The 18,441-nt window shown below is 48.4% G+C and overlaps 1 protein-coding gene across 5 annotated transcripts in view; it reads right to left on the bottom strand.

Annotated features, from left to right (window-relative positions):
• N4BP1 (NEDD4 binding protein 1) overlaps nt 1-16,955 on the bottom strand; it is a 36,241-nt gene extending 19,286 nt beyond the window's left edge. The window contains exons 1-2 of one of the 5 annotated variants that reach the window (XM_036274369.1): nt 16,758-16,824; nt 12,299-12,442 (exon numbers count right to left, since the gene is read on the bottom strand). Coding sequence is in view for 1 of the 5 variants with exons in the window: in XM_036274367.1 (XP_036130260.1) it covers nt 16,758-16,955 (198 nt within the window). In the remaining 4 variants the exon portion in view is untranslated. Of the gene's footprint in view, nt 1-1,091; nt 1,437-3,898; nt 3,976-12,298; nt 12,862-16,757 lie in introns of those variants that run through there. The other 4 variants (XM_036274367.1, XM_036274368.1, XM_036274371.1 and 1 more) reach the window with 4 other exon arrangements.
• Between the last annotated feature and the right edge of the window lie 1,486 nt (nt 16,956-18,441).

The following is an 18,441-nucleotide window of genomic DNA, read 5'->3' as shown; positions in this document are numbered from 1 at the left end:
GAACGTCACAGCGGGAAAGTTCCACCTGAACAGTGTGATGCAGTCATGACTGTGCTGCTTCCTTGTGTCCTTCTGGGTAAACCTGGGATGTCTGGGGACTCGGTAAAGAATGACGGGGACAGCGGCTGAGCAGAGGGGCCGTGTTGTTTCATGAGAGCAGCCTGCTGTTCTCTCAGTGGGGTCATTGCACTGAACACAAAGCACATGACTGACCATCCCTCTGTCCCGATGTGCAGGCAGAGTTCAACACTGCGTCAGCATCCCTGAACACCTCCAAACCGACACTTTGCTGCCACCTGTTTAAACTGATTCCAATTTGGGCTGTGGGTTTAAAGTTGTTTTTGTTTTTAAAAATTTTATTTTGAAATAATTATAGGCTCACAGGAAGTTGCCAAGATAATACATAAAGGTTCTTTGCTGCTTCCTCCAATCGTTACATCTTACATAATTACAGTCCGGTGTCAAAATGGGGATATTTACATTGAGACAGTGTGTAGCTACTTCTATGGCATTTTATCACATGTACAGTCATGAAATACCACTTCAATCAAGATACAGAATGATTCCACCACCACAATGACTTCCTCCATGTTTCCCTTTAATAGTCACATTTACCCCGCCTCCTGCAACCACTAATCTGTTCTCATCGCTACGATTATGTGACTTCTAGAGCGTTATATGAATGAGTTGTACAGTATGTGGCTTTTGAGACAGGCTCCTCTGCACACACTGCTCCTGAACTCCGCCTGCAGTGCTGCGTGCATGGAGCACTGCTCTGTGACACGGAGGGACGACCGTGCTTTACCACCTACTGGGGCCTTTCGGCTTTCCTGTGGGCTCTTACACGGAACGATGCTGCGAACACACACGCACAGGTTTTATGTGGGCTTGTTTTAATTTCTCTGGGGTGACTGTCCATGAGGGCAACCGCTGGGTCAAAGGGTAAGTGCGTGTCTGGTTTTTCAAGGAACTGCCACAACTGTGTTCCAGCACAGCTATGCCATTTTACATTCCCATAGCAACGCACGAGACATCCGATCCTCCCCATCCGGGCCGGCATCGATACTGTCATTGCAGTAGCTCCCCCTTACCCGAGTCTCGCTTTCCGCAGTTTCAGTCACCCGTGGACACTCGTCTTGGCTTGAGGATCCAGGATCACCCAGAGCAGATGATCCTCCTGACGTATCATCTGGTGAGAAGGTCAACAAGAGCCTAACACTTCACTACGACCCAACATCTTCACCTCACTGCACCTCATCACGCAAGCATCTCCTCATCACGAGAAGGGTGAGGTACTCTGAGAGACCACGTGCACACAGCTTTCATTATAGTACATGGTCACAATTCTTCCATTTTATTAGTTATGTTGTTAATCTCTTCCTGTCTTAATTTATAAATTAAACTTTATCAGAGATAGGTATGTATAGGAAATCACAGTACAGCAGGTCCTCAAACAATGTCATTTCATTCAACGTAACACTGATGAGATGCCATAGGAACTTAACTCTTATTTATATTAATTACCTATGGTAGAATCGGGTTTGCTCTACATCGTTTCATTTAAAGTTGTAGCTGTTTTAGCTCCTTTGTCTGTCCATACACATTTAGACTGATCCTGTCCAGCACTGTGTCCCGCTGTGCAGTGACCTGAGGGAAGTGCAGGTGCCGAGTCGCTGGCGCCTGAGCGTGCAGCATGCTCTCCATCCCGACCTCTGCTTTGTCAGCAGGGTGTTGCCTTTAAGCAACAAGTTCTGTACATAGTTATTAGTTTTACACTCCAGTATTTCATTTTGGTTTCTATGTGTTCACTGTTAGTAAACAGAAATACAATTGACTTTTGTATATTGATCATGTATCTTGTGACTTGCTGAACCTCTTTCTAGTTCTAGCATTTTTTTCTTATAGTTTCCTTGGTATTTTCTATGCAGATAATTGTCACCCACAACATTTTTTCCTGATCTATATGCCTTTTATTTTATTTTCCTGCCTTAATGTACTAGCTAGAACTTTCGACACTGTGCTGACAGGTAGTGGTGAGAGCTGACACGCTTGCCGAGTTCACTAAGAGAGAAAGCATCCAATCTTATGCCATTAAGTATATTAGATTTTTTAATAGATATTCATCATCATGTTGAGGAAATTGTCCTATACTTTTCTAGGAACATGAAGATGAATGGGTGTTGAAGCTTGCTAAACACATTCCTGTATCAACTGATATAATTGTGTGATTTTACTTCCTCAGCCTATTCATACAGCAGGTTATACTGATGGATTTCCAGCCTTGTATTCCTGGAATAATCACCACTTGGTCATAATGTATAATTCTTTTATATATTGATGGATTACATTTGCTAATATTCTGTTACAAATTTCCACATCTTTTGCATCTATATTCACGAGAAACTTTGGGTCTGTAGTTTCCCCCCTATTTTGCCCTGTCTGTCTGGTTTTGGCATCAGGACTGTACTAATCACAAGTGAGTGAAGAGAAACTGTCCTCTCATCCCTCTCAATGGCACTGACATCTCTGTGCCACCATTCAATCACCTCCACAACTCAAAACCCATGGGCACAAATGTTAGAGGGATCTCACACATTATATGTATATACTTCTGAAATCCCATAAATGTTTTAAAAAAAAAAAAGCTGCTTTCAGACATTAACTCATTTTTTAAAAATCCTTATCAGAGGATATTTTTTCCATTTATTTTTAGCCAGAATGGGTGGGGGTGGGGGGGTAGCAAAACACCAATATGAGAGAAGACACAATGACCGGTTGCCTCCCACATGAACTCAACCTGGGTCTGGGACTGAACACTGACTGGATGCCTCCCACACAACCCCTGACCAGGGCCGGGACTGAACCAAAACCGAGGTACATGCCCTTGACCGGAACCGATTCTGTGACTCTTTGGCCCGCAGGCCAACGCTCTAACCGCTGAGCCAAACCGGTCAGGGCCAGCCATTAACTCATTTTAAAGAACTCAAGGAGAAAGTAATCTGTTACATTTACCCAGATTTTTTATCATTTCTGTCTGAAGAACCTCCTTTAGCAATTCTTTTGGAACAGGCTACTGGCAATGATCTCCCTCTAGTTTTCTTCAGTGGGGTGCTCTATTTCATTCCCACTCTCAAAGGCAGGCTCCACTGAAGAGAGAATTCCTGGCTGAGTCCTTTTCCAGCACTCGAATCCTGGGCCACTTCTCCGGCCTCTGTGGTTTCTGATGAGCGATCTGTGCTCCTTCTAACTGATGCTCCCTGCATGTGGCTTTTCTCCAGATGCTTTCTTTCATGACTTTTCATTCGTCTTCGGTTTTCAGCAGTGTGGTCAGAATGCATCTGGGTGTGGAATTCTTCAAGTGTATTCTGTGTGTGTTCACTGAGCTTCTTGAATCGTTGTTTGTATCTTCTGCCAAATTTGGGAAGTCTTTAGCCATTATTTCTCCAAATACTTTCACCGCACTTTCTCCTCTGCTCCTGTCAAGATCAGATAACATCTATCTCTAAATTCACGAACTCTTTCCTCTGTCATCTCCATTTTGAAATTGAGCTTATCCAGGGAGTTTTTATGTAGGTTACTGTATTTTTCCATTCTAACTTTTCCATTTGGTTCTTCTTTATATCTTCTATTTCTTTGCTGAAACTTTCTACTAGTTTTAATAGTATCTGTAATTGTCTGTTGGAGAATTTTTATAATAGATGCTTTAAAGCCTTATTAAATCCAACATCTGTGTCATCTTGGCATGGTGTCTGCCGTCTTTTCTCATAACAATGAACATTCCTGGTTCTTCATATACCGGGTAGTTTTGTATTATATCCATTTTGAATATTGTGAGACTCTGGGTCTTGATTAAATCCTATAACGAATGTGGACACTTCTGTTCTAGCAGGTAACTGACCTAGATTCAGGTTACAAGCTGAGATTCCAACAGCGATTCTGTTTTAAAGCTTCTGCAATGCTATCTGCACCCGCCCCACGTGTTAGAAATTCCAACAGCAACTCTGGGTGATCTGGAAGAAAGCACTCAGAATTCTAAGGGAGAATGATTTTCAACCTGGAATTCTATACCATCCACAATACGTGCCAAATATAAGGGGGACAAAGACACCTAGACACGCTAGAGCCTGAGAAAATCAGTCCCGCCAACTCTTTTCTTTCTTTATTTTTTTAATCCTCACCTGAGGACATTTTCTCATTTTTTGTTCAGGTAGAGTGGGATGGAGAGAGAGGGAGAAACATCGATGTGAAAGGGACACATCGAGTGGCTGCCACCCGCATGACCAACTAGGGATGGGGACAAACTGCAACCGAGGTACATGCCCTTAGCGGGAACCGAACCCGGGTCTCTCCGGACCGTAGGCCGACGCTCTAACCGCTGAGCCAAACCAGCCAGGGCTTTCTTTTTCTTTCTTTTTAATCCTCACCTGAGGATATTTTTCTATTTATCTTCAGATAAAGTGGGAGGGAGAGAGAGCAACATGAGAGAGACACATGGACTGGTTGCCTCCCACATGACCCTGACCAGGGCCAGGGACAAACCACAACCGAGGTACATGCCCTTGGCTGGAATCGAACCTGTGACTCATTGGTCCACGGGATGACGCTCTAACCGCTGAGCCAAACCAGCCAGGGCCAACATATGAATTCTGAGGAGGGACACAAATATTTAGACCAATTGGGAAAATGGAGGCCGTTTCCGCTCGCCATCTATCTTAAATAAAGTGATTAGGGAGGGGGGGATCAGTGGGGGGAAAAGGGGAAACATCTGTAAAAAAAATAAAAACAAAAACAAAACAAAAACGAAGTGATTAATGCCTAAAATCGATAAGAAATAGCAGTACATTATTTCATTATTTGGGTAACCATCAGAACAAGAAGCAAAGTAGTTGCCGCGGCTGGGGAGCACAGCAGCAAGAGCTGCTCTTCTTGACTCTAGAAAACCTCGGAGCCGCTCGCTTGTTCGCTTTGACCACGTGCACACGTAACTGGCACACTCCGCACTTTCTCATTTTAATGGAAAGGGAAAGGAGATGTAGGACATGCTGTGAGGCTGCACCAGTGAGCGCTCTGCCCTTCATTTTAAGTTTTGCCCAATTCTTGTTCAAGATCAGGGATCTTAGCAGTAATGAAATACTGAGTAATTCATCTTTGAAACAATTATTTTCTATGATTCCTCTGTTACTTTTCTGGATTAATTTAATCGAAGAACATTCTGTAAGAAGAAACCATTACATCTGTAACTAATTAACTATATGATTTAGGATGTTCTCAACCCTATGCAACCAAAAGAAAATGTAAAATTAAAATGGATACTGAGACAGATAGGTAACTGCAAAGATTAGTGAAAAACCCTGACTTTTTAATTTATTTCAGACAGAGTGAGAGGGAGAGAGAGAGGAAGGGAGGGAGGGAGAGGGAGGGAGGGAGAAGGAGAGAGAGAGAAACAGACAGACACATTGACTGGATGCCTCCCGCACAACCCTGACCAGGCCCGGGACAAACCGAAACCGAGATACACGCCCTTGACTGGAATCAAACCCGCGACTCATTGGTCCGTGGGCTGACACTCCAACCGCTGAGCTACACCGGCCAGGGCAAAGATTTTATTTTTTAAAGCAGCTTTAGGCTCATGGAAAAATTAAGCAGAAGGTACAGAGATTTCCCAGATGTACTTTTTAAAATGATAATCACAGAAGTCCCCATTTTTATCAATTTAAGTCACTTTTATAAACATTATCCCTGAAATAACTAAAACTATTGTTGCATTATCAACTGTACAGTTCTGAGGAATAGTTGTGCTAACGCCTGCTACAGCTTTGCATGTACAAATCGCGTGTGTGCGCATGTGCCCTAAAAGAAATGAGTACCTGTCCCTTGGGAACTACTCATTTTCTTCATTAATTTACTCTTGAGAATTACTAAGTAACAACAATTGATTTTTATACTCAAGTTCTGAGATGAACAATAAAATATACAGTATTATTACATTCTAGGAGCAGTCTGGCCATCACTTGTACTGATAAGAAAGATTCTGTGGATCCAAGTAGCCATCGTTGATATCTGGCTGTATTTGATATCTGATCATTTGAATGTTAGTAAAAAGCTGTCTCCCCATCCTGCAATATTCATTTTTTTTTTTAAAAAAAATTGGTTTTAGAGAGAGGAAGGGAGAAACATCAATGTGAGAAAATTGATTGGTTGCCCTTCCAACAGGGATTGAACCCGCAACCCGGGTGTGCCCTGATCAGGAACTGAACCCACCACCTTTCGGTGTGCAGACAACGCTCCAACCAGCCGAAGCCACACCAGCCAGGGATTCATATTCTGTTTTACATTATTCAGGCTTTTAAGGGAAAAGGGGGGAGGCATATAACACATAATAACTTCCCTTTCACATGGCAACGTGAATTTCTGTAAGTCTGCCTTCCACAGCCTCAGCTCTTCTCGACGCTCACGTGGTTTCATGAATCCAGAGGGAATATAGTTCAAACCAGGAGGGATCCAAGTGGCCATTTCAGAGTCTGCAGGCTTGACCTGGGGCGGACTTCTCAGCACCCCTGTTCACCACCTACCATCTCTTATTATGGGCACACACACCTGAGGGGCTTTGCCAGCCTGACCCCCAGATCACGTGTTGTTTGAAGCAGCTGACAGTCAGCGGGAAAAGCACAGGGCGCTACCTGCAAAGCACCCAGCAGCGCACGACAACCGATGGCACCGGCACAAAAACAAGTTTACACAAGACATAAGGTTAAAAACCATGGCAACCTGAGATCAGCTACCACGAGTGCAGACCTAACAGACATGGCCAGCTGCCAGGAGCGTAAGTGGGCCCTGGCACTAAGCCAGCCACAGACCAGCGAGGAAGGAGAAGCCACGCAGGCCAGGAAGATCTCTCTAGCACAGTACCACTGACCAACTTCTCTTGGACAAGTCGTTCCTCTACACACTGCTGAGGTGCCACTGGCTGTCTGTTACTTCCTATTTTTCTGACTGCTCCCCCAAATCCTTTGTTGCCTTTCCCACTGCATCTTAAATGCAGCTATTCCTCAAGGTTCCGTTCTGGTCCTCTTCCTCAATTACACCCCACAGACTCTTCAGGCTCCAACCGGAACTTTCACTTCTCTGGTGAAAACTCCAAACCTCTACCTCTAGCTTTTACTACTTCGCGCTGTCTGTCAGGCTGAGGCTCTGCCTGGGCATTTCCACGAGGGCTTCACTCTTACAAGGTCTGGATTGTAGCCCACAGCTCTCCTCTCCTGCACCTTCGGTCCAAGCTCACTCTCAACGAAACACTGTCACCAAGACTCAACGCTCTTGCCTTCTCAACACACGAACCCTGCAGAGTCTTGTTCCACATGAACACGAAACCAGCTCTGAACGCTTCTTTCTGTTGCCAGTCTCGACACACTCCACTCCCGTTTTGCAACAGCATCGACGTTATGTCTGAAAGCACACCCATTTCACTTCCTCTCTCAGAAGCTTTCTAAAGTTCCTGGCCGCGCAGGATTAATGTTCAAGGTCCTCAGAACCATATTCAGAGTCCTCTGTGGTTTCGATTTTAGCATGTCTCTTATTTTTGCAGCCTAATCTAACCTTTCTTTCCTTCCTTCCACTCTTATCCAAAAACACATTCCAAGAATGAGGGGGAGGGGGTCCCGATGGGGAGAAATGTTCATCTGTTTCCTACATACAAGGGTATCTCATTAAACTAGAGCATTTACCACTTTACTAGACAGCGTGGGGGGGGGGGGGGCTGGCCTTGGTCACTTAATACAGTGGGTCCCAACCAGGGGCGAATCTGCTCTGCTTGGGGGCACTGGCCATGTCGGGAGACATTTCTGGCTGCCACAGCTGGGGGTGTGCTCTTGGCATCTCGGGGTAGAGGCTGAGCATCTGCTGAATACCCCACAATGTGCAGCACAGCCTGCACAACAAAGCACTCCCTGACTGAAATGTCCACAGTACCACTGCTGGGAAACCCTGAACCAACTATAAATGTCTGCAAATACATGTCAAAACAGGAGTGATAAGTGTGGGGACACTGGCTGGCATCACTCAAGTATCAATGATGTGGGTAACACTGTTTTAAGAAAGAAAGTGGCTAAAAAGGCCAAAAAAGGTGTGTTCCATTTTAATAGTTGCATACAGTTAAGAAAAATTATCAAATACTTCTAAATAAGGCAAAAAGAGGGTCTTTCAGTCATGATGGAGCACTCTCTTTGGCCTGCCCACAGACTATTTAATTCTCTGGGAAATTTAACCTTTTCCTGACTCATCACTCATTATTGCTTTGGGCCTGGACTGTGATGTTACATGTTAAAATGTAGATTTTTGTCCAGCAGAGATGCCAATGATCTTGGTCTGGTAGAAAAGATATCCCTGGAGGTTATAATTTCACTGTCTATAAGGTACTAGCCAATTTATATAGAACCAAGCAATCCTATTTTATGTTTTTTCAGTAGTGCTGATACAAACTCAGATCTTCACATGCTCTCTGAACCACTTATATTTCTGATGGTCCCTCATTCATAAGTTACCTGTCTGGAGGTCATGCTTGTAACTCTAAAAAAATACCTACACTTCGGCAGTTTGTAGGACCCATGGAGATGTCCCTGAACTCACCAGCTTGGACCCGCTAAACCGAATGGCCCGTGAAGGGCAGCTGGCGGCCATGTGGCCCAAGCACGTTCCACTTGGCACCCAGAGTGACCGCGGCAGAGAGAGATTTACCAGCTCTATTTCCCGGCTGCTCTCTTTTCTCTTGGTTCTGGGCCACATGTCCCTTTTCACAGTGGCTCAGGGACCAGTGGATGCAGATGATCAGGTCAATCTCAACTGTGCCCTCCTATAAACGTGAACCTGGTCTGCAGAAACCTGACTTTACGGCCTGACCATGTGGACGGCAGGGATCTGGTCAATGAGAGACTGTGTGGAAGCCTGGCGCTAGTCTTTCTGCTCTTCTGTCATGCAAGGGCGGGTCTCGGGACCACCGAGAGAGCCTTTCCCGGCCTGCTTCTAGACTCCTAGACTCCGGGCCAGTTCTGTGTTTCTGCTTTTCTGTCATGCAAGAGCGGGTCTCGGGACCACCGAGAAAGCCTTTCACGGCCTGCTTCTAGACTCCGGGCCAGTTCTGTGTTTGGGTTACTTCTGACCTGTGGTTAACATTGTGGGGAATGAAAAAGGCTGAAGGCTCTCTGCATGTTTGTGTCTAAAAATAAAAAAGTCAAGGGGGACATCTGTAATACTTTCAACAATAAAAAATAAAAATAAAAGACCAAAACAAAAAGAATCCATCACAATAAAAATAAACAAATAAATAGAAATAAATAAAAATGAGAAAAGTCTTTTTCTCATGGTGTGAGTGTGAAATATAGTCCTTCTCAAGGGATATTAATAAATTAGATTGCAACGTTTCTTAAAGAACCTCTGTTCTAATTGGTTTACAGAGAACAAGCTTTTACATAAATATATATTTCTAGAATTCCTAGAAAATAAAGAAAATAAACATCTGATACTTGTATTCTGTTAGCCCTTCAAGGACCCCACAAAAACTCCAAAAGTCACAGAAACGGATACTTGAAAAGAATTTTTATTTATGAATCCAGATTGAGCCCTGGCGGGTTTGGCTCAGCAGTTAGGGCGTTGGCGCAAGGACCAAAGGATCGTGGGTTCGATTACTGGTCAAGGGCATGTACCTGAGTTACAGGTTTGATCCCTGGCCTCTACTGGAGTAATTTTGGAGGCAACCAATTGATGTGTCTCTCACACAATGATATTTCTCTCTCTCTCCCTTCCACTCTCTCTAAAAACCAATGGAAAGCCCTGGCCAGTTTGGCTCAGAGGTTAGAGCGTTGGCCTGAGGACCAGAGAGGTTCGGGTTTGGTTCCTGGTAAGGAAACATACCTCAGCTGCAGTTTGTCCCTGCCCCGGTTGGGGTCGTGTGGGCGGCAACCACTTGATGTGTCTCTCTCACATTGATGTTTCTCTCTCTCTCTTCCTCCCTCTCTCCCTCCCACTCTATCTGAAGATAAATGCAAAAATGTCCTTGGGTGGGATAAAAAAACAAAACAAAACAAAACAAAAAACAATGGAAAAATATCCTCAGGTGAGGATCAACAACAAATAAATAAATAAAATGTAACTCCTCACAAATTTAAAAAAAAAAAAAAAGGATCCAAATTATGTAAAGTGATCGAATGTGATTTGATTATTTTAATACTAATTTTAAATTAGATATCCTAGCCTGGCTGGTGTGGCTCAGTGGATTGAGCATCGTCTTATGGACCGAGAGGTCCCGAGTTGATCCCGTCAGGGCACATGCCTGGGTTTTGGCTCAATCCCCAGTTCGGGGGGCGGGTGGGGGGGGGTAGGGGGCGGTGCAGGAGGCAGCGATTGATGTTTCTCTCTCATATCGATGTTTCTATCTCTCTTCCTTCCTCTCTCTTTAAAACATCAATAAAAACATTAAAAAAAAAAAAATTGATGCCCTTTCCTTGATTTTATTAACCTACCTATTATAACAAAGTAATAAATTCATTATCTTAGGTTTTTTTTTTCATCCTCACCCAAGGATTTTTTTCTATTTATCTTCAGATAGAGTGGGAGGGAGAGAGAGAAACAGCGACGTGAGAGGGACACATCAACTGGATGCCTTCTGTATGACCCCGACCAGGGCCAGGGACAAAACTGAGGTACGTGCCCTTGATGGGAATCGAACCCGAGACTCATTGGTCCGAGGGCCAACACTCTACCGCTGAGCCAAGCCGGCCAGGGTTCATTATCTTAGTTTTAAGACTATCAGGGCTGATACTGAAACACTGTGAACTGAACATGCAGGTTCCAGGATGGATCAAGACCCCAGACAGTCAACTGGTTGACAGGGAGCTCCGATCCAAGACCCAGACAGTCGACTGGTCGACAGGGAGCTCCGATCCAAGACCCAGACAGTTGACTGGTCGACAGGGAGCTCCGATCCAAGACCCAGACAGTCGACTGGTCGACAGGGAGCTCCGATCCAAGACCCAGACAGTCGACTGGTTGACAGGGAGCTCCGATCCAAGACCCAGACAGTCGACTGGTTGACAGGGAGCTCCGATCCAAGACCCAGACAGTTGACTGGTCGACAGGGAGCTCCGATCCAAGACCTAGACAGTCGACTGGTCGACAGGGAGCTCCGATCCAAGACCCAGACAGTCGACTGGTCGACAGGGAGCTCCGATCCAAGCTGCCACATCACAGCTGCCATGTGCAGAGAGTTCAGACGTGAGCGCACACGGCCCTTCCTCGTCCACTAACGAAAATGACTACTTCTGTCAGCACTGAGACTGAGCAAGCCTTCTTGAAGTTGAAAGGAACACCTTAAAACAACAACTAAAAGAAATAATTCAGCTTCTTTAAACAAAAGGATTTTCCTATGTCGTTTCCATATGGCATATTTAAAAAATATTCTTTAATTAATTATATAATAATTCCCCACAATTTTGTTCTTGAATTGCAAGACTGCTAACTTCACACAATCACATTAATTTAGCAAAAGGGCAGCACAGAACAGGCTGTCCATGATTTAATTAAACCCCACAACACTAGCTGGGGTAAACAGACAGGGAAGGAAACTAGTCACTTTTACTCCAGCAGACTCAGGGTGAGAACCCCTTATTTCAACATTCTGGCATAACCCCAAAATATTAACCATACAAAAGACTGAACAAACCACCATTTCTTAAGACAATTTTCACAACCATAGTGAGTTAAAAAATACCATTCTTGGAAATGCAAAAGGCCACCAACCTCCTTTCTGGTAAAATCAAAACAAAAACTCTATGTCTCCACCCAATATGATATCTGCGAATTATTTCCTCCATGAACAAATCCACTGTTCAAGAATCCATTCGCAAAACCAGGGACCAAAAAAAAAAGAACAAACAAAAGAAACCAGGTACCAAGTGTTTCTAACAGAAACAGAAATGAAACAATCCAAGGTCGACTCAGACATCTGAAGTCAGAGCAGTAACAGGGCCACTTCTACTAGAATCGTATTTTCTTTCTTCTCCACTCTTGCTCTATAAATATGGAAGTCAGAACTCAAAGTTGGGTAAAAGACAATCACCAACTCTTCCTAAGACCCCCTCTCTTCTTTTTCTTCTCCTCAGTTTCTGTTGATGAAGGCTGAGCAGTCTGCTGCACTGCTCCTGACAAGTCCCCAGATGGTGCTCTTGGAGGTCCCTGGCTGGGCCTCCCAGTGGCTCCTCACTACCTAAAGTTCACGACAAACACACTGAAGAGCTATGCCATTTACCTTCAATCACTTTGCTTTTGTTTGTTAATCTCTGGGACAGGATCCTGGCTCACCAGCTAACTTCAGCACCCAACTCCCCGCGTTGGGCCTTGACCACCTCAGCACTGCAGCATCTCCAGAGGCCTCCCGCGCCCATCTCTTCACCTAAGTGGAAAGGAAGAGTTCTACTTCACGCAGGAACAATGAAATACCCCCTCCCCAACTGTGGTTCTCAGAATCACCCTCAGAATTCCTCTGTATCCAAGATTCTGAGCTCTGAACTCTCTGGCTACACCCTCCAGAACTGTCCAGTACTTACTGAGCTTGTCCTCTATCGGCATGATTCCCTGAGTCTAGAGGGGACACAGTTTCAGGTCTGGTCCCCTATTCACAGTTCATTATGCCCTTCACCTGCCTCCTCTCCAGGCTGAACTCTCAGGCCGTTAGTCACAGAAAGTAGAGGATAAGTCTAGTATGTTTTTGGACTGTTCTAGCCCTTAAGGCTGGCTATTCAGAAACATTTCCTGAGCCCCTGTTTGCCTTGCTTAAGTGCACATCAGGTTCTCTTAGTCCTAGCAGGTTGGCTTCACCAACACCTAGAGTGAGTGGGGCAATCATCACCCACTTGAGAATTTCCAGATCAAGTCATACTATAAAGCCATGCCATCTAACCTTCCTTGGCCCTTCCTTGAGATCCACAGTGCTTTCATGTTCTCCAATGTACTTCCAACAGCTTCTCCGCATCGGCCCTAACACATGCCACGTCTTCCGGCTCGCACCTGTCTCCAGGCAGGGCTGGCGCCCTACTTCGCTGAGACAGCACTGCAGGCCAGCAGGCCTCCGCTGTCCTAGTCCTTGAATGAGGCGCACAGAAGCGCATCTGCACTCACCCTGGCTCCTGCCATCTGAGAGCGGCCCTAGAAAAGCAATCCAAAAGCTGAATCTGGTCCACTTGACACGTTTGGCTTAGCGTGCATGGTTGATTTGTTTTGTTTTCTTTTTTTAGAATACGTATACTTTAAAAACAATGTAGTAATGCAAAACCTTGATTGGGGTATAATTCACAGCAATTGTGCAATACTAAGCATGGGACCCTACCTCTCCCACAGGGCACAAGCTCATTAGTTCACCAGTTCCTTCCTACTGATCAGCCACTGCCCTGGCAGTCTCTTGGCCTAGTCCCAGGGAGCATCGGAATTTGTGGCTCTTTGCTCTAAAGCAAGAGTTCTAACTTCTCACTCCCCAGGGCTGAGCTCTCTTCCTTCAGCCTCATTCCTCTCACCACACCCGACATCGAGGGTCCCACCCTGCTTTGCATCTGCCATCTCTCTGGAATGAGGCAGCATCTCGCAAGTACTTCCACTTCCTCTCTGAAAGTCATCCACAAACTTCTCTGTTTCCTTGTCAGCCACCAGCCCCTCCCACTGGGCCCTATGGACAATGCCCACTGCTGGTTTTCCTCACTTCTAGACACTGCCTCTCTACGCCTTGCAGTAATGTTGCACTGCTATACAAGTGGCTAAATACCACCAATTTATACCACCACCAACCAGCAATGGCCCACACCAAGCAGCCAATCCTGGAGACATAAACACTGACAACAGGGGCATTTCTTTGGAAACATAATCCTACGGCATCACTCTTGCTCTTACAACCCTTCCAAGCCTCCCCAATGTCCGCTTGGAAACATCCACATTCTTAGCAGGCTCTACTTGCCTGGTGCCCTGGCCCTCACTGCCTCTGCCTGTTTCCTCTGCCCCTCTTGCACTGGAGGGGTCTGTGACGAAACAGCTGCTCACATCGCTGGGACGTAGCACCTGCTCTCCCCTCGGGAAAGCTCTCACTGTCGTCTAGCACCCACCTGGGCAGAGCCACGCCTCCTTTCCGGAACCACTGTGACTCCGCACACACTAAGCTCTGTTCCTTGAGGTCAAGAGGCAGAAGTCAGTATACTTCTTGGCACATTTTCTCTAGATGTCAGCTACGTGCTCCAAGCAACAGGCAATCAAGATATCCACCACCCTTCTGACATCAGGGCCTTTTGACACCCGTACTTCCTACACCCAAGTCCCAGTAAAAACCTTGTCACCTCACTCATGTGTAGCTGTGACTTTGAACAATGTCCTTTCCAATGTTGGGTTTTCTTGCCTCCAAATACAGATTTTGAGACAGATTCTTCCCCTGTCAAAATCCTCACTGGCTTCCTAATGAACACGGCAATGGCCTGAGCTGGCACTGGGTCCTCTGAAGGCTTCATCAAGCCGCTCCAATGTGTTTTCTGGCTTCCTGGCCTTCGCTCACAGTCATCTCCACCTGGGAATCACCCCCACCTGGGAATCACCTCCACCTGGGAATCACCCAGGCTCTCCAAGTCCAGCTCAAGCTGCTTCCCCAACAAACTCCCCTTTGACAGAAGTGGCCACTGTCGAAGCACCTGTGCCTGTCGCCGTCTCCCAGGATGTCCTCGCTGTACCCACTGCACCTCTGCTAGCCCTCGGAGCCCTAACTAAACCTCCATGTGCTCCTCTCGCACTGGTTACAAAGTGGCAAATTAACATTTTAAAAGCAAGAAAACGAAGTAACCCGCTTGATGGGACCCAGAACAGTTGCCCATATCTTATTTTAATTTTTTAAGCTAGTTTAAAAAATTCTTTCCTCGAAATCTTCCTTCTTCTAAACCTTCTCCTTCACAGCTTAACATATTGTAGATGCTGAAGTTTGCTTTCGTGTTCTTAATTTAAAAAATCAAGTTAATGGTCTTCTCTCCCTCAAAGGAATGCAAAACAAACTCCAAAACGAGCTAACAAAAACAAAAAGCCCTTGAGTGTGGTATTCAACTCTCACCCGTGAGTCTTAAGGGAAAAAAAAAATTCTTACAAGTGGGAGGGTTGGCTTATGAGTAACACATCACAAAGATAAACGGGCAGGTGACACATACTTTCAAGATACTGTAAGACACACCTTTTCCAATTAGCTCACGCTGAACTGTGTGCAGGGACAGGCAAGAGAACTGGAGTGGGAGGGTCTGGCAAGACAGGCAGCCCTTTTCTGTTGTGCAAAAGCAGCACTTTCCACGCTTGGGGTGAGCCCAGAGTAAAGCTGAACTGGAGCAGGCAGTGCCACAGAGAAGCGAGACTGCTCAGGCTCGCGGAGGTTTACGCAGGGAACCGGGAAAGTAAGGTGGGGCTGGCTCAGTAAACTGTAATCAGAGGAGGAGTTTAGAGTGAACAAGACAGGCAAGAGGAGCCCTGGAAGGTCCCAGGGCGGGAGAATGGCTTTTCGTGAGGATTAGTCTAATGCAAGTGGTACAGGAAGGGCGTGAGCACAGCAGAGAGGGCAATGAAGTAAGGGGTGGGGGCGGCACACACCAAGGACGAAGGTCTTATTTGCAGACAAGGTGATGGGCAGGAGAGCAATTCATGCAGGTAGGAGAGAACACGGCTCAGTCAGGGCAGCGTTTTCATCCTGAGAGCTGGGAAGAAGTTAGATTAATTGTCTCAAGTCAGACAAAGGGTTCAAAAAACGAACAGGAAAGCAAACCTGATTCAACATCGACGCTGGTTTAAGCGAAGCTGTGGAGGAGTCACACAGTTGTGTTCTGACTCCTCTGCGCACGTTAAGCACAAGCATCTAAGAAAGTCAGGAGTCAGAGATCCCTCAAGGGCGCCGTGAGATTTCTGGAGGAGGAAGCCAAAACAGGGCTCCCCCTCCCGCCAGAGGGCTCGTCATCCGGGAGACAGGGCTCTGGAAACGAACTCGAGAGACTTGGATCCGTGGGGTGTGTGTGGGGGGTGTATTCTGCTGTTTTTTGGCTGGGGAGGGAGGGGAGCAGCTGACCGCCCCAGTAGGTGTGAGACTAAAATGCTGATCTAGAGAGAAGGTGAGTCACCTCCTCAAAAGTTTCGGTTTCCCCAGCTGTTAATTTAAAGAGAGGACGAGAAGAGGAGGGTAAAATCGACCTCGCTGGATGTTTAGGGTCTGCATCACATACTCCCCCAGTGCTCAGCATCAGTTCTCGTGGTCGTGGCACCTAGCATCAGTACAAGACGCTACCTTGAACTCTGGGCTTGAACATCGCCACCTCTCCCGGATGTCCCGAGTCCGATTCCCAAAGGGGCCGCAATCCCCGGGCGGTTCAGGGCCCTGCAGAGGAGGCCTGGCCCCCGCGCCGGCCCCGGCGGCCACCAGCCTGCGCGCCCCCGGGCGCGCGGAGCGGCCACAACAGGCACCCGTCGCGGCGCGCTCGCCCCGGCCTGGAGGGTAGGTGCTTCCGTCGGCGCCGCTCCACAAACGGGGAAACTGAGGCGCCCCGGGAAGAACCGCTAGCCCGGAGTCGCATGGCTGGAGAGCGGGGCGCGCAGGTCCGCGGGCGCCGGCGGCTGCGCTTCCACCGCCGGGAGGGCGGGGTGGGCGCCCCGAGCCCCGACGAGCGCGCCGCGGGCCGGGGGCCGGAGGGGGCACGGGGGCGGCGGCCACTCACCTTGGCGCTGTGCACCGCCTCCTGCGCCCCGCGGAGCTGCAGCCAGATGCGCGCGGGCAGCGGCTCCTCCGCCCCGAGCGCGCCGAGCACGGCCAGGCTCACGCCGAACAGGCCCTCGATGCGGCCGCGGCTCCGCTCCAGCAGCGCCGCCTTCTCGGCGGGCGCCGTGAACTCGTCCAGCACCAGCCGGGCCGCCATGGCGGGCGCGGCCTCCCGCGGCGACGCCGGGGGCCGGCGACGCCCCCTCAGCGTGCGGCCGCGGCGCCCGAGCCCGTCCGGCGGCGTCGGCCCTCAGGCCGCCTCGCCCGCGCCCCGCCGCCCGCCCGCCCGCTCGCAGGCCGGGCTACACCATCCCGCCACGGCCGCCACGGCTGGGCCACTGCGGGCAGGAGCCCTCCGCCCCTCCGTCGCCGTCGCCGCGGGCCGGGCCCCGCCGCGCATGCGCCCCGCCCGCTGCCGTCACTGAGGCTCGCCGCCCACCTGGGACGGGGCGGGGGCGGGGCGGCGGAAGGCGACGTCACCGCGGCCGCCATGTTTGTTGAGGGCGAAGCCCGGCTCCCGGAGCGGCGTGGGCGGCCTTCTTTGGTGAGGGCACGGCGCTTCCGGGAGACCTGGTGGGTGGTGCCGTTCTGGTCTTACAGGTGGGGAAACCGAGGCACGGAGCCGGGCGGCCGGGCGGAGTGGCACAAGGGGTTCGGCGTGCCTTCCGAAACTGGGTTCCGGAGATGGAGTTTTCCAGCTGAACTGACAGCAGAGGGTGCTGATAGAGGAGGCGGTTAGGCGACAGGGCAGGTAGGGATGTCACCGCGGCGGGAAGTCCCGGCGCCTGGCAGAGGGCAAAACCCGGAGAACATGTATTATAGGCTAGTCCGTACCCCGGGGCGCTCCTCCTCCAGCATGTCCTAGGCCTTCCCTCAGACACCCCCCGACTTCCTACCCTAACGTGCCCCTTAGACGAGGAACGAGGGGCTGGACAACAGCCTCCTGGGGCTCCCGTGCAAGCCCTCGCGTGACCCCTCCTTCAAGCATGCAGCCCTCAGGACAGCGAGGTTCTGACCCGCATCAAATAATCTTAGGAAAAGCCTGGAATCTGTTGACCACAGAGACCGAGTTCTGGTCAAACGAGAGATAACATCTGGGCTTCAGCTGTGTTTCAGCTCCAGGCCCAGAAAAGCAGCAAAACCGGACACAGGGACCCCCATGGCTGACATCAGGACCAGCTTGACTAATGACCCCCGGCCCTGTGCGGGTCAGTCAGTAGACACCACACCCTGAAAGGAGGCACCTGGAAAACCCATGCATACTTTATTGAGACCACCCCTGACACCTCACCTACAATCCCTGCCTTAGAAAAGACAAGCACCTGTCTCTCTCTCTCTCACGCACACACGCACAGCCTTACTGCACCTGCGCCTTCCCCCCTTCTCTCCTTAGGCACAGAGCCTTTGCTTTCTCCTAAGCGCCTGGGGCCCTCCTTTTGCCTCTGTAACTTGTTTCCTGAGTCCGCACAGCCCAGCGGTCTCACTTCTTCTACCTCTGACTTTCTAAATACACTTGTGCAAGACTTCTTGCTCTGAATCCTTTCTTAGCTGAACTCATCACTGTTAGCAGTTCCCTCTGTCCCTACCCTCTCTCTCTTTTTTCTCTTCTTCTCACTCTCCCTACCCATCTCCCTCTTTCTTTC

This window comes from Molossus molossus, unplaced genomic scaffold, assembly GCF_014108415.1.
Source record: "Molossus molossus isolate mMolMol1 unplaced genomic scaffold, mMolMol1.p scaffold_m16_p_21, whole genome shotgun sequence".
NCBI lineage: Eukaryota > Metazoa > Chordata > Mammalia > Chiroptera > Molossidae > Molossus > Molossus molossus.
Note: the sequence above shows the minus strand (reverse complement) of the source record. Positions and strands in the feature narration are given on the sequence as shown.